Source organism: Capra hircus, chromosome 10, assembly GCF_001704415.2.
Source record: "Capra hircus breed San Clemente chromosome 10, ASM170441v1, whole genome shotgun sequence".
NCBI lineage: Eukaryota > Metazoa > Chordata > Mammalia > Artiodactyla > Bovidae > Capra > Capra hircus.
In genome coordinates this window covers 90,968,421-90,983,337 of record NC_030817.1, presented here as the reverse complement: position 1 = coordinate 90,983,337, position 14,917 = coordinate 90,968,421, and the positions used below count along the sequence as shown (strand labels likewise).

Below are 14,917 nucleotides of genomic sequence, written 5' to 3'. Positions count from 1 at the left end.
GATTTTGGATTATATTGGAAGTTTCAGAAAAAAAGAGCTGGTGAAGAGAGTAGGGGTGCAGATTTGAAGAGAAAGGGAATAATGAAAGAATTGCAAAGTCAAGAGAGAAGAGACCCAAGCACACAGGATGTATTAATTGAATGGGTTTCTAAAGAACTTCTAAATGTTGCCCGAAGTCTCAAGAATGAAACTATTGCTTGCATATAGATTCATATGAAAGAGTGTAAGTCAAATTAGATCATGGAATCTTTTAAGAGCAGGATTTATAGGGTACTTTCACTTACCTGATTTTATTTTTTCACAATGAGAGTATGACTTTTAATAACTAGACACATACACACACACACTATTTAAAAAGCAGCTGAGAGAACTTTTCATTAATCACCTTTTAAAAATCACTCCTTATCTATTAAAATTTTAAAGTCTATTAAAATGTGTAAGTCTACTATTTTGGATCTAAGGTAAGTGGATATAATATTCGAATATGAACTTAAGAGTCACAAAACTATTCATACCTTTTGGCCTAATTCCACTTTAGGATTATACCTCAAGGAAATGACCAGAAAGAAAAGAGGTAGCTTGCACAAAGATGGTCATAGAAATGCTATTTATAATACTGGAAAGTTGGAAAAATCTCAAAAGTTCAACAATAGTGACAAGGCTAAGTAAACCGTTGTGCATGATCAAGATGGAAAACTACGCAACACTGACTAGTGTGTGGACTAGGTGGATATACAGAAATGGTAACTGATGCTAAATAAAAAGACAACACCAGAATCCCTTTGTAGGGATCAGAGGATAACATGGAGGGGTGCAAATAGATAACTTATTATCCTTTCTCCATAAAATTATATAAAATCTGGATTTTTTAAGCCTTGTGAGCTGTTTGTAAATTTTTTGTTTTTCTTATTTATTGGAGTATAATTGCTTTACAATGTCGTGTTATTTTCTGCTGTACTATGAAGTGACTCAGCTGTATGTATACATATATTCCCTCCCTCTTGGACTTCTCTCCCCTCCTTCCCCATGTCACCCCACTAGATCTTCACCAAGATGAACTCCCTGCGCTTTATAGTGGGTTCCTACTGGTTACCTACTTTACACATAGTAGTGTATATATATCAGTCCTAACGTTTAAATTTATCCCACCCTACTCTCCACCCCCACCACAACCCCTCCTGTCCTGGAACTAGGTTCATCTGAACCATAAAATCTGCATTTTTTTTTCTTTAATGGGAGAGACGCATGACCCAGGACTTGCCTACCGTGATTCTTCTCTTAACTTCTGGCGCCTGTGCCAGTGTTTTGTCCTCCTGCAGCAATGCAGTTTAACACCACAAAAATAACTGAGTACATAAGCCACTGGGGTTGTTGTTTTTAATCCAGGATATGGTCAGTGTCTTGAAAATACGGGTGCAGTAAAGAATGTACCAGAAAGATATGGCAACTGGAGGTTATAGACATTCTTTTCCTTTCCTTTTCATGCCAGTCAAGTGATGGCATATACTTATGTGGTTGCTTTCACTATAATCAAAGGGAAAGACCAATCAGAATAGAATGTTTACTTCATTAAAAATAGGAACCTGAAACATAAACATTACCATATGCAAAATAGATAGGCGATAGGAACTTGCTGTGTGCCACAGGGAGCTCAACCCAGTGCTCTGTGATTACCTAGAGGGGTGGGATGGGGTGGGAGGTGGGAGGGAAGTTCAAGATGGAGGGGACAAGCGTGTCTGTTGTTCAGTCACTAAGCTGTGTCCAACACATGTCTACCTGGGGCTGATTCATGTTGATGTGTGGCAGAAACCAACACAACATTGTAAAGCAATTATCCTCCAATTAAAAATAAATTAATTTTTAAAAATATGAACGATCTGAAACATACCAAGAAATACAGAGAGTCATACAATAAAGAGCTATGTTCTCAACACCAAGACTGAGCCGACGTGACTGTCCAGGAACCTTTGCATCTCCTCAGAGGTAAACCTGTTCAGGTAACATTGGTGTGTGTCCTGCCCTTACACTTTAAAATACTTGTACCACATCGATCAAAAATATAGAATGTCATTTTACTTACTTAAAAATTAAAATGGCAAAAATATAAAAAAAGAAGAAACAAACTAAAAAAGAAAAACCACACACACAAAAAATTGAAATGGCATCATAATGTGTATAGACCCTGCTGCAAATTCTTTTCATTTAACATTGCTTTTGAAATATAGGTATAATTAATTTTGTTTTAATGACTGCATGGTATTTTTTAAATTATTAATTTTATAATAAAGTTTTTTTAAGTCAAAAAATAAATATAATAAACATTCATGTTCAACACCAAATTTCATCATATATTAGCACTGAGATATGTTAGTTTCAATCTTTTTTATGATCTTTTTTAAAGAAACAAAATTTCCATGGAAATGGAAGAATCAGCCTGCCTGACTTCAGACGATACTACAAAGCTGCAGTCATCCAGACAGTATGGTACTGGCACAAAGACAGAAATATAGATCAATGGAACAAAATAGAAAGCCCAGAGATAAATCCACACACCTATGGACACCTTATCTTTGACAAAGGAGGAAAGAATATACGATGAAGAAAAGACAATCTCTTTAACAAGTGGTGCTGGGAAAAACAGTCAACCACTTATAAAAGAATGAAACTAGAACATTTTCTAGCACCATACACAAAAATAAACTCAACATGGATTAAAGATCTAAATGTATGACCAGAAGCTATAAAACTCCTAAAGGAAAACATAGGCAAAACACTCTGACATAAGTCACAGCAGGATCCTCTATGACCCACCTCCCAGAGTAATGGAAATAAAAGCAAAAATAAACAAATGGGACCTAACTAAACTTAAAAGCTTTTGCACAATGAAGGAAACTATAAGCAAGGTGAAAAGACAGCCTTCAGAATGGGAGAAAATAATAGCAAACGAAGCAACCGACAAAGAATTAATCTCAAAAATATACAAGCAGCTCATGCAGCTCAATTCCAGTAAAATAAGCGATCCAATCAAAAAACGGGACAAAGAACTAAACAGACATTTCTCCAAAGACGACACACGGATGTCTAACAAACACATGAAAAGATGCTCAACATCACTCATTATCAGAGAAATACAAATCAAAACCACAATGAGGTACCATCTCACACTGGTCAGAATGGCTATTATCAAAAAGTCTACAAGCAATAAATTCTGGAGAGGGTGCAGATAAAAGGGAGCCCTCTTACACTGTTGGTGGGAATGCAAACTAGTTCAGCCACTATGGAGAACAGTGTGCAGATTCCTTAAAAACCTGGAAATAGAACTGCCATACGACCCACCAATCTCACTGGTGGGACTACACACCGAGGGGCATACACACTGAGGAAACCAGAATCGAAAGAGACATGTGTGCCCCAATGTTCATCGCAGCACTGTTCACAACAGCTAGGACACGGAAGCAACCTAGATGTCCATCGGCAGAAGAATGGATAAGAAAGCTGTGGTACATATACACAATGGGATATTACTCAGCTATTAAAAAGAATGCATTTGAATCATTTCTAATGAGGTCCATGAAACTGGAGCCTATTATACAGAGTGAAGTAAGTCAGAAAGAAAAACACCAATACAGTACATTAACACATATATATGGAATTTAGAAAGATGGTAATGATGACCCTATATTCAAGACAGCAAAAGAGACACAGATATAAAGAGCAGACTTTTGGACTCTGTGAGAGAAGACGAGGGTGGGATGATTTGAGAGAATAGCATTGAAATATGTATATTATCATATGTGAAACAGAGCGCCAGTCCAGGTTTGATGCACGAGACAGGGTGCTCAGGGCTGGTGCGCTGGGATGACCCTGAGGAATGGGATGGGGAGGGAGTTGGGAGGGGGGTTCAGGATGGGGGACACTGTACACCCACAGCTGATTCATGTCAATGTATGGCAAAAACCACTACAATATTGTAAAGTAATTAGCCTCCAATTAAAATAAAATAAAATAAAGAAACAAAACTTCCAAATACATTTGTGGCCTCTGAACCCCTTTCCTTAATCCTAGTTCCCACCCTCCCTGTCTAGACAGTATGAAGTTAGTGGATATGATTCTGATGAATATTTTATTACTTTCCATATACATATATATTTATGATCCATAAACAGGGTATAGCTGTATTTTAAGTGGTTTCAACTTTTACAGAGATAACAGAGATGTTATTCTCTGCACTTGCTTTTTTCACTAACATCATGTTTCTGGGCTTTAAGCATGCTGACAGATGGTGATTCCAGTTCTTGACAGATGTGATATTAGTTATTTATTGCCATTGCTGTATATTTTTTTCATCATATGACTATACTACTTATGTTTATTGACTATTGAATGATAGAGATTTAGGTTGTTTCCAGGGTTTTTTGTTTGTTTGTTTGTTTGTTTACTATTACACATACTACTACCAGGAACCTTATGGAAGAGACACAGAGAGACACAACCCAGATCCTCTTCCAAAGAGGGGCTCATTGGCTCACCTGTTGAGAGAGCTGCCACTGCACAACCTTCATTCAGGCTTCACCTTCCGGAAATCCCATCAGCTTCATTCAAGGTTATCTTCTCTTCCAGGGACAACCCACAACCAATGACTGGATGAATGCATAAACACCTGGTCCACTGTGGAAGCAACTCAGCTAAGAAGATCCCCATGGCCTCAGGGGTGTCAGGCCCCCATCACAGCTTGAGACCTCCATTTCCCTACTCCAGCTCCCTCCGCTCGTCTTTCTTTTTCAAGCCTTGATCCCAACGGCATGCTTAGTCAACCTGCACGTTGAACTCTGCCAACATTCACAGATTAAAGAAGAGATATGATTATCCCAATACATGGGACAAGCATGTGGGAAAGGGTCCCCATGGAGAAGCACAAAAGCACATATGAGGGAAGTAACCTTATTGGACACCAAGCTTGCTCAAGCCTCAAGAGAGCCCCAACCAGCTAAGACCCACCAACCTGTAGTGACGTGAGAGATGCAATAGACTGTTTTAAATCGTTAAGTTTGGGGGTGGTTTATTCCATAGCAATAGATGATAACTTAACATGATAATGCAGAACTAACAAAAACTAGGAAAAATATCCTAAGAATGACAAATCTTTAGATTCATTCCTATGAACATCCACAAGGTTAATAAACACCAACAGATACTGTTTCAGAGAACTTGGCTATGAGAACTATGATTGGCAGAATAATGTCCCCTCAAAGATATCCATAAACTAATCTTCAAAACCTGTGACTTTGTGAGGTTACTTGGCAAAAAAGAATTGAGGTTGCTGATGGAATTAAGATTCCATCTAATCAGCAGACACAAAAATTATCCTGGATTATCCTCATAGCCTGATAAAATCACAAGGATCCTTAAAAGTGGAAGAGGGAAGTGGAAGCCGAGAGTCAAAGGAGGGACCTCTCTAGTGGTCTACTGGCTAAGACTCCGTGCTCCCAACAAGGGGCACCCAAGTTCGAACCCTGGTCAGGGAACCAGGTCCCTCATTAAGCAATTGAAGACGGAAGATACCATGTGCCGCAACAAAGACTCAGTGCAACCAAATACATAAATAAATATTTATTTTAAAACAAAGAGTCAAAGAAGGAGACGTGACAAGAGAAACATGATCTGTCTCAGAAGAAATGTCGTGTGCTGTGGGAAGAATCTGGCCCACTATTGCTGGCTTAGAAGATGGAGGGAGAAGCTACAAGCCCGTGAATGTGGGCAGCCCCAGAAGCTGAAAAGGCCTAGCAAACGGATTGTGCCCTAGAGCTTCTAGAATAAACTTTGCAGCCTCACAGACAACTTGACTTTAGCTCCGTGAGACTCACTTTAGACTTGTGACCCCTAAAACTTAAAGATAGTAAATCTGAGTTGTTTCAAGTCACTAAATTGGGGGTAATTTGTTGCAGCAGCCATAGAAAATGAACACCAACCATACAGGTATAAAAGAAACGGTATAAGGAAAGTAAGTAAGTGATGCAGGAAAGTAAGTGCATTTGGGAGTGGTATGTTGCTCTCCCTCTCAAACATTTTTTTTTTTTAGAAATGGCAACTACTGTTTCAGGTTCTAGACTTCTTACCCAGGTTTTCTGCATCATGTGAGATGAAAACAGGACTGGATCTACACAGTAAGGAAAAGCTCAAACCCCTTTTAGTACCTGGAAAATCATCTCAAACAAGATAATGATGCCACACCCTCAAGATCTTCCTCCAAGGAGTCTGAAAAACTATCCATTTCTGTTCCTAAAAAAAAAAAAAAAAGAATTATTTGTGATGATCCAGTCAAACTGAAGCCAATTACTACATTGTGAGCACCACGCTGTACTCATGTTTGTGCCCTTGGTGTGTCGCAGATCAGTTAATGAATAGAACCAAGTGTTTGGTTCTATTTCGTGTCTGTGACAGCCATGAGAATGTGCGTCTCAGCTCCCTGAGCTTAATACTGACGGCCTGGGCTGCTCCGTTATGCATCCGCCACATTTCCTCCAGGTTGCTCCCAGCCACTGTCTAAGGAGACGGGGAACATGGCAGGGCCTGTTGGCTGCGAGACAGGAAACTCCTCTGACAGGAGACTTTGGCTTAAGGATCCCCACTGACCTAGAGAAAACACTCTAGACTGCTGCCCCCCAAGATGCTCTTCATTAAAACTTCCCTTCTTCCTCACTCCTTCACAGTCACAAGCTCTTCCCTTTGCTCTGGCTCCCTCCCCATTTTCCCTTACAGGTGTTTCCCTCTAAATTCTCTTCCACATCTATTTCCATCATGCTATCTGCTTCTTGGGGCATCTTGATGAAGCATGGCTACTCTTAGGTACTGTCGGATAGTAGAAGCAGATTTATATCTGATGTACGTTTTGTTCACCTTCTCACTTCCCCTCCACTTCCTCTCCTTCTTTTTGCCCCTGAGAGGCCCTGCCAAAAGGTGAGAGTCCTCTTCCTAAAATTTTCACTGGGCATGAGTTGGGACAATGTACTCATGGAGATGTGAAAAGTTAGGCTTTTGAAACATTAGAGGAATGATAAATCTAAGGATAATGGAATTGGAGGGTTGTTATAAGATCGGGCTGAGACTAAGACTAATAATTAGAAGCTGTGGTAACTAACATCATCTACAGACTCGAAGATCACTCTCTCAGGACAAAAAAATTTAACATCCAAGCTAAGATCCTAGTGTATGTTGAAAACTTGCCATGAGGGTGACTCCTAGAAACCTGGGAAAAGCAATGGGCCTCACAGAGCCCAATTTGAAATGCTTGAATTGCCAAGGTATACAAAAGAGGAAGGGATAAAAGAGGCAGGGAAGTGGGAACGCTGGAAGGGATATGCAATGTGAGGCCAGAACAAATATGTTTCCCAGGAAGGTCCCAAGGATATGGCATTCACTAAGGGTGTTTGTTAGAAATGTGCTGGTGAGAGGGGCCCCAGCACCCCATGAAGTTCACTGTGGCTCTCTTCTGCAGGCCAAGGTTAAAGGCAGAAGTGGTCACAGAATCTGATTCACTGATAGCAACAGAGATGAGAAGGCCCTGGAGCAACAGAGGTTACTGTCAACATTTCACCATCAGAAGTCAGAGGGTGACAGGGTCCACAGTTATGGGATGGTTAATAAAGCAAAGCATCCCAAGGGGAAAAACAGCTGAGCAGCCAATTGATTGACTGAAAGTCACTCAGTCGCGTCCAACTCTTTGCAACCCCATGAACTATACAGTCTCCAGACTAGGATACTGGAGTGGGTAGCTTTTCCCTTTTCCAGGGGATCTTCCCACCCCAGGGATTGAACCCAGGTCTCCTGCATTGTGGGCAGTTTCTTTACCAGCTGAGCCAAAACAGCTGAGCAGCCAATAGACACTGCTTAATATATTCACTACATTGTTAAAACAGAGCCAGAATGGACAAGGGGGAGGTTGAGGGAAGTAATTAGTCTCTCACCAAGTTTTCAAGGACTGTTGAAGACCGGGTCCAAGCTGATGCCGATACCCAACAACCAGAAACTTCATCATGGGCTCTGGGGCACAGTGAGGGCCTACAAGGATCAGGTAATTAATGGAGTCTGGACCAAAGTCTAGGTCTACCAGGTCTGTGAATTCACCTGGTACTCATTTCCCTGGTCCCCAAATATATCTTGGGATTGCCATATGTGGCAGTTCCATACACTGAGCTTGTTGATGAGAGCTATCATAGCAGGGAAGGTCAAGTGGAAGCTCCTGAAATGGTTCATCTCCCATCAAGATAGTGAAGCAAAAGCAGTATAACCCTGGAGAGGGAGAGCAGAGATTAGTGCCACCCTTAAAGATGTAGTCACGGCAGTCCCTAGAATATCTCTGTTAATTTGCTGGTCTGGTCCTTACAGAAACCAGATGGATTCTGAAGACTACTGCTAACTCAACCAAAATATAGTCCTGATCCCAGTTCCCCAGCTAGGTGTAGTCTCTTTGCTAGAGCAGATAATATGGTCTCTGGTACTCAATATGCCTTCAAACTGTGGTGCTGGAGAAGACTCTTGAGACCCCTTGGACAGCAAGGAGATCAAACTAGTCAATCCAAAAGGAAATCAACCCTAAATATTCATTGGAAGGACTGATGCTGAAGCTGAAGCTCCAATACTTTGGCTACCTGGTGCGAAGAGCCAACTCACTGGAAAAGACCCTGATGCTAGGAAAGACCAAACGCAGGAGGACAAGGGGACAGCATAGGATGAGATGGTTGGATGGCATCATGGACTCAATGGATATGAATTTGAGCAAACTCTGGGAAATAGTGAAGGACAGGGAAGCCTGGCGTGCTGCAGTCCATGGGGTCACAGGGTCAGACATAAGACAGAACAACAACATCTCAATATGCAACCATTGATTTGGAGACTGTGTCCTTTTCTATTCCAGCCAGGGAGAAAAGATCAGAAACACTTGGCTCCAGGGCCACATTAACTCTCCCACCATCTGTCACAATCTATAGACATCTCAACCACCTGGACGTAGTGCAGAATATCATATAGATACATTACATTGATGACACCATGCTGATCTGGCAGGATAGGGTGCTGGCATGCTGGCAACCTTGGTAAGACATATGCATTTCAGAGGGATGGAGACAAACTCTACAAAAATTCAGGCCCTGGCCAAGTCAGTGAAGTCTCTGCACATCCCGTGTTTAGGTATGTCAGGACATTCCATTTAAAGCAAAGGACATATTTGTGCACCATGCAGGCACTCTACAATAAAAGAAACACAATGACTGTTAAGCTTCCTTGGGCTTTGGATACAACACATTCCATACCTAGGAGAACTGCTACAGCTCATATGTTAGATGATCTGGAAGATGCCAAATTTAAATTGGGCTGGGAGTAGAGACTGGCTGTCCAGCAGTCCTCACTGCGGAACAAGCAGCACTGCTGCTTAGAATAAAAATCCCAGCACACCCTGTGGGACTGAAGATGTTAGTAGAAGATACAGTGTAACACTTTCAGCAAGTCTCAGAGGAAGAATCACAACCCAGGCTCCTGGGGTTACCCACGGAGGTGAAAATGTGGCCTTCTGTAACTTTACTTATACCCAGAGAGTATTTATACACTCAGAGATCTTAAAATCATATACAGACCTAAATAAAGAATTGTAAAGTACCACAGGAATGTGCCATGGGAATTTCTGTTTGTTTCTGTTTATTTGTAGGATAACAATTACTAAGACAAAATGAGAAACACTGAAACAACTCTTTTGAAAAACCTTAAGAAAAAAGAGTATTGTGGAGAAACAATGACACCTGTGTGACCACAAACCAATTTTCTCTAGCACTATTGTGATAAGACATAATGTTGTGGATAAATATTGCAATGCTAATATACATGTAAATAAAAATACTTCTCATAAACATACTTTTGAGGTTCATTCTTAGTATTCTTACTTATCTATAATGTATTATAAGAAGAGCTATGATCTATCATTTTTTATCAGAAAAACTGTTAGCGGTAACTTTTCTGCAGAAAAGAGGAAATTTTTCTATAATGTGCTATTGTTTGCTTAGCTGGTGAGCAGATTTGAAATGGATTTTCTCTGTTTCTTACTGCCTTTCAAAAGGTGTATTTCTGACTTGCATTTGAGAATTACCATAAATTGTTACAAGCTTTGAAAACATATGGTTTATATATAGAACTGTAAAAAGGTTCAAAAACCAGCCCTTTTCCCTTTTAGCTCATCCTTCCCCTTTCCTATGGTCAGGGCAGAAATATAGGTCTAAAATGTCCAATTGACTGATAGGGCTAAAGCTCTCGGCTGTTTATTCAGATGTCGGGACAAAACTGTATGGCTAACAATGTAAGGTTAATCCAAATGGTCTCGCATATATTTTAGAAATACGGATAAAAGCAACAAATAATTCCCATTGTGCTTTACTGTCAATGCAGAATACCTGTAGTATGGATTGGATAGTAGCAGGAAAGAGTATGTGAATAATTTAGATTATAAGACCAATGACGCAATTTTAAGAATGTGTTTCATCATAGTTCAGTATAAATAGCGTAATTCTTCAGAATTACGTGATTTTTTAGGTATGTGGATTATGAGAACTTTGATAATTGAATACAATTTCAAAAGGGCTCAAGTCGGTGACCTCAAAACGAGGTTCACAGAACAATACACAGTGATGAAGCCAGAAGCAATAAAACACTGAAGAACGGAGACGTAAGCATACTGGTAGGACATGACTGAATTTTCACTTATTTTGCTTTGGAGTTCTACTGGGTTGTCTTCAGACACCTTCCCTTTGTATCTGACAGTGTATCGCCAAGAGTGTTAAGGGGAGAACCCAACAGTCTAGGGGATCCCGGCAAAGTTTAGCACACAGCTCACGTAACGTCACGGCGTACTTCCTTCTGAATATGGGAGTTATCCCTCCGAAATGGAAGGAAATGTACACTTGAGAGTCCCTCTGAATGACTGGAGTTCAACTCAGTTCCTTCGCCTTTGTCCTTCTCTCCCTGGGTTTGGAGGCCACCTGTCCCGCAGGTCACACCTGCCGTCCTCACTGCGCGGCTCACCGGCTCCGGACCCGAGCCTGAGCAAGAGAAGACTCGCGCGCGCGGCCGCGAGCGGGCGGGGGCGGGGGCGGGAGACGCGGAGGGGCGGGGCCGACGCGCGCGAGCGAGGTGTGCGCGCCGCCGCCGCCGCGTCACCAGCGTGCGGCACGTGCCCGTGTTTACGTCCCTCGTGGAGCCGCTACGTCAGCAGCCGAATGGCAACATTGTGGCGATACTGAGGCTCCGCGCTCTAGAGACGCGTCCCTTCGTCAGGCCGGCTCCAGGCTGTCGGGAAGGAGAGGAGGAGGGGCCCGGAGATCCGCCAGGGCGAGCGGCGGAGGCTCGCAAGCTCAGGGCCCCGACCACCCACCCGCCCGGCCGGCCCCGCGCCACCCGCGCCTCACCTCCGGAGCGCCGCAGACTCAGCCCCGCGGCCTCGCTCGTGGGGCGGCCCGGGCGGGCGCGGGGCTTGTAAACAGACCCAGCCGCACGTGACCATGTGAACTACCTGCTCCGGGGACGCGCATTGTCTTTCCCGCGAGCCGCGCCACAAAGGAGCGCGACGAGTCCGAGGACGAAGAGACAGGCGAGCGAGCGGGGAGAGCCGGCCGGCGCGCTAAGATGGCTGAAGGCGCCCGGCGAGGGTGAGTGGGGGGCGCGGCGCAGTCAGCCGGCGAGTCCTCCCGCGGGCAGGGCCAGCGGCGCCTTCCCCGCGGCCTGGCGCCGGAGCCACCATGTCGTTCGCGCTGGAGGAGACGGTCGAGTCGGACTGGGTGGCCGTGCGGCCCCACGTATTCGACGAGCGCGAGAAGCACAAGTTCGTCTTCATCGTAGCCTGGAACGAGATTGAGGGCAAGTTTGCCATAACCTGCCACAACCGGACGGCCCAGAGGCAGAGGAGCGGCACCCGGGATCAGGCGGGGGCGCGAGGCGGTGCCGAGTCAGGCGCGCTCGCATCCGACGGGACTCGCGGGCCGGGCAGCCCGGCGGGCAAGGGTCGGTCCGAGGCCACTGCCTCCGCGACTCTGGGCAGGAGCCCCCGGTCCCGGAGGCGCCCAGCCTGGCCAGAGGGCAGCTCTCCGCGGAGCGCGTGCAGCCTTCGAGGGGACCCATCGCTGCGGAGTCCGGCCGGCAAAGGGGCGGAGAGTCCTCTCCGGAGCCCGGTGAGGGCCAGCCACAGCCCGGTCCGGAGGGCCTCCGGAGGCAGAGATGTGGCGGGGTCCGCCGCTGCGGCAGCCCCGCCGGCGGCCAAGGAGGCCCCGATGTCGTCGGTGCGGGTAGTGAGCGCCTGCGGGACGGTCACCGAGGAGATCGAGGTGCTGGAAGTGGTGAGGGAAGATGAGGCGGCGCCGGCGCTGTCGGCCGCGGAGCAGCCACCGCCGGCCGCCGAACTGGAGTCTCCGGCCGAGGAGTGCAGCTGGGCCGGGCTCTTCTCCTTCCAGGATCTGCGCGCCGTGCACCAGCAGCTGTGCTCCGTGAACTCGCAGCTGGAGCCGTGCCTGCCGATGTTTCCGGAGGAGCCGTCGGGCATGTGGACGGTGCTGTTCGGGGGCGCCCCGGAGATGTCCGAGCAGGAGATCGACACGCTGTGTTACCAGCTCCAGGTTTACCTGGGCCACGGCCTGGACACCTGCGGCTGGAAGATCCTGTCCCAGGTGCTGTTCACCGAGACCGACGACCCGGAGGAGTATTACGAAAGCCTGAGCGAGCTGCGGCAGAAGGGCTACGAAGAAGTGCTCCAGCGGGCCAGGAAGCGCATCCAGGAGGTAAGGACCGGGTCTAGGCTCCACGCATCGCTTTTGGCTCCACGCTGCCGCAGACTGGAGCCTCGGTCTAGGTTGTGCGCATTTGGGACTCTTGTTTTCCTAGCCAAACAACGGTACAGGAGGGGGCCCTGACCTTTCTCCCCCTTCATTCCTCTCAGAAGTGGGAAAAACCATGGCTTTCTTTAATTTGGCCTCTGAAGGAACTTGGGTAAACCTTTAGATTTCTTCTCCTACTTATATAAGTTCTAGAAAATGCTCTGTTTACTACTAAGTAATGGTAGAAAGATTAAAGCCACTCAGAAGAAAAATGTCCCATAAATATAAGCTAAGTGAGTGATTCTCTTTGTTCCTAAAGTTCTTTCCAGCAATAATTGCCCGGATCATTAAACTTACTTTCCTGGTGTCATGTTCGTTTATTGAAAATGATTTGTCTTGTGAAGTAAAACTGGTCCGTTTTTTTGTCTCCAAATGTAATTTGGCAACTTTGGCAAATTTTAAATAATTTTTCTCCGGATGAGAGGCCTGTCCAAATAAAAAGCCCCTATTGACAGTTGGATACATACCTTAGGAATATCTCAAGCCTTTAAGGAGGGCTGATGTTTCCCTTGTTTTAGGGAGGAAAAAGGTCTTGGGTAGAAATGTTTATTATACTTTTGGACTTGACTAAAAGTAGTCCAGGCGCTTATTTTCAAACGAATCCTTAAAATTCCAGGAAATAATGGGAAAAGGTCTGAATGGTTATACATAGAGAGCTCTACGATGTGTAGGATGTATAATTGGAGGTCATGCGTACTTAAGAGCCTCTGCCGGAAAACTACTAAAAAAAGTATTCTCGTTCTCAAAATTATTATTTTTAGTATTAGTACCAATTGAGGTTGGAGTTGGGTTGGGGAAATGCCTCCTTTTGACGTGCTTATATTCTTTGCCTGTGTTTACATACTACTGGAATCTTGGGAGTATGTGCCAGGAAGCAGGAACCTCCTGATTTCTTCATAGAATATTCTCTATTCAGGATTTAGGAAGTAATTCTTCCTCACTTACTCCACAGTGCTTTCTTAAAACCTGGTGACTCCAGGTTTTCACTTCGTCCTGTTAGATTACTTGATGCTAAACATCACCCATCATGATGTGATCCCATAGTTCTAGGGATCTCTTTTTATTTCCCTTTTTATCATCTCACTTCTGGAGTCTTTGTTCTATTAATACCTTCAATCATTTTTGGAAGGAAGTGACAAATCTTAAATGGTCATGTTCTCTTCAGAGTTTTCATAGTGACCTGTGTTTCTTTTAAACTGTAAGGACAAAGTTAGTGCTTCTTTTGGTTATTTGTTTTACAGGTATATATTATTATTTTTTTCTTTTTACTTTTCTGTTTTTTAATCCCTAAATGTTGAAGATATGTTTGGTTTTAATTTTTTTGATACTCAGAAAAAGTAATTGTAGTTTGTTTTTTTTTCATTCGAATTGGGTCAAAAGTGAGGACTGCTGAGAAATAGTTTTCTAGAACTCATGTCCGTTTTGTTAGAAAGAGTATTTTTCCTAATTAAGGTTATATTGACCATATGTTTTATCCTCTAACAGGATATTTAGTTTTTTTGTAGAGTATTTTGGAGGAAGGGGAGCAACTCAATAAATGGAGTTTAAGTTCTTGAACATTAAATACATAAATTCTGGGTTCTTCACATAGTTGACTGAACAGTATTCGAAAAATAGCTATCAGGGAAGAACAACAGATAGGTTCAATTATAATGCCCACCCTGATTTCTACTGGAAGGCTATTTTGGAAAAAAATAGGCTCGGTAGGAGGAAAGGGTTGCATGATTAATCAGTGATATCTACCATGAGTGTGATAGTGCGAGTGTATAGTATAACTGCCATATATTTTTTCTACCCCATCTGCTTAGCAGTAACATTCTTTTAGGTAAAACTTTTGTAGAAGTTGTGTCATTTTTTGTTGTCAGTTCTATTGAGTTAGTAATTATGTCTAAATCAGTCTTGGTTTTTGGTTTTAATTCTTAGTCTCACAATTGTGTGGAATTAACCATAGGTTTTTTAAAGCTAGGTAATATGTGGTGAATCAGACATAGGTAGTACGTGGTGAATCAGGT

General features: G+C 43.7%; 1 protein-coding gene across 1 annotated transcript in view; it reads left to right on the top strand.

The window, feature by feature from the left end:
- Nucleotides 9,739–14,917, top strand: part of JMY (junction mediating and regulatory protein, p53 cofactor) — an 83,415-nt gene continuing 78,236 nt past the window's right edge. Inside the window, 1 exon segment of the mRNA XM_018053673.1 lies at nt 9,739–12,809. Within this exon segment, the coding sequence (XP_017909162.1) occupies nt 11,778–12,809 (1,032 nt within the window). The 5' untranslated portion in view covers nt 9,739–11,777.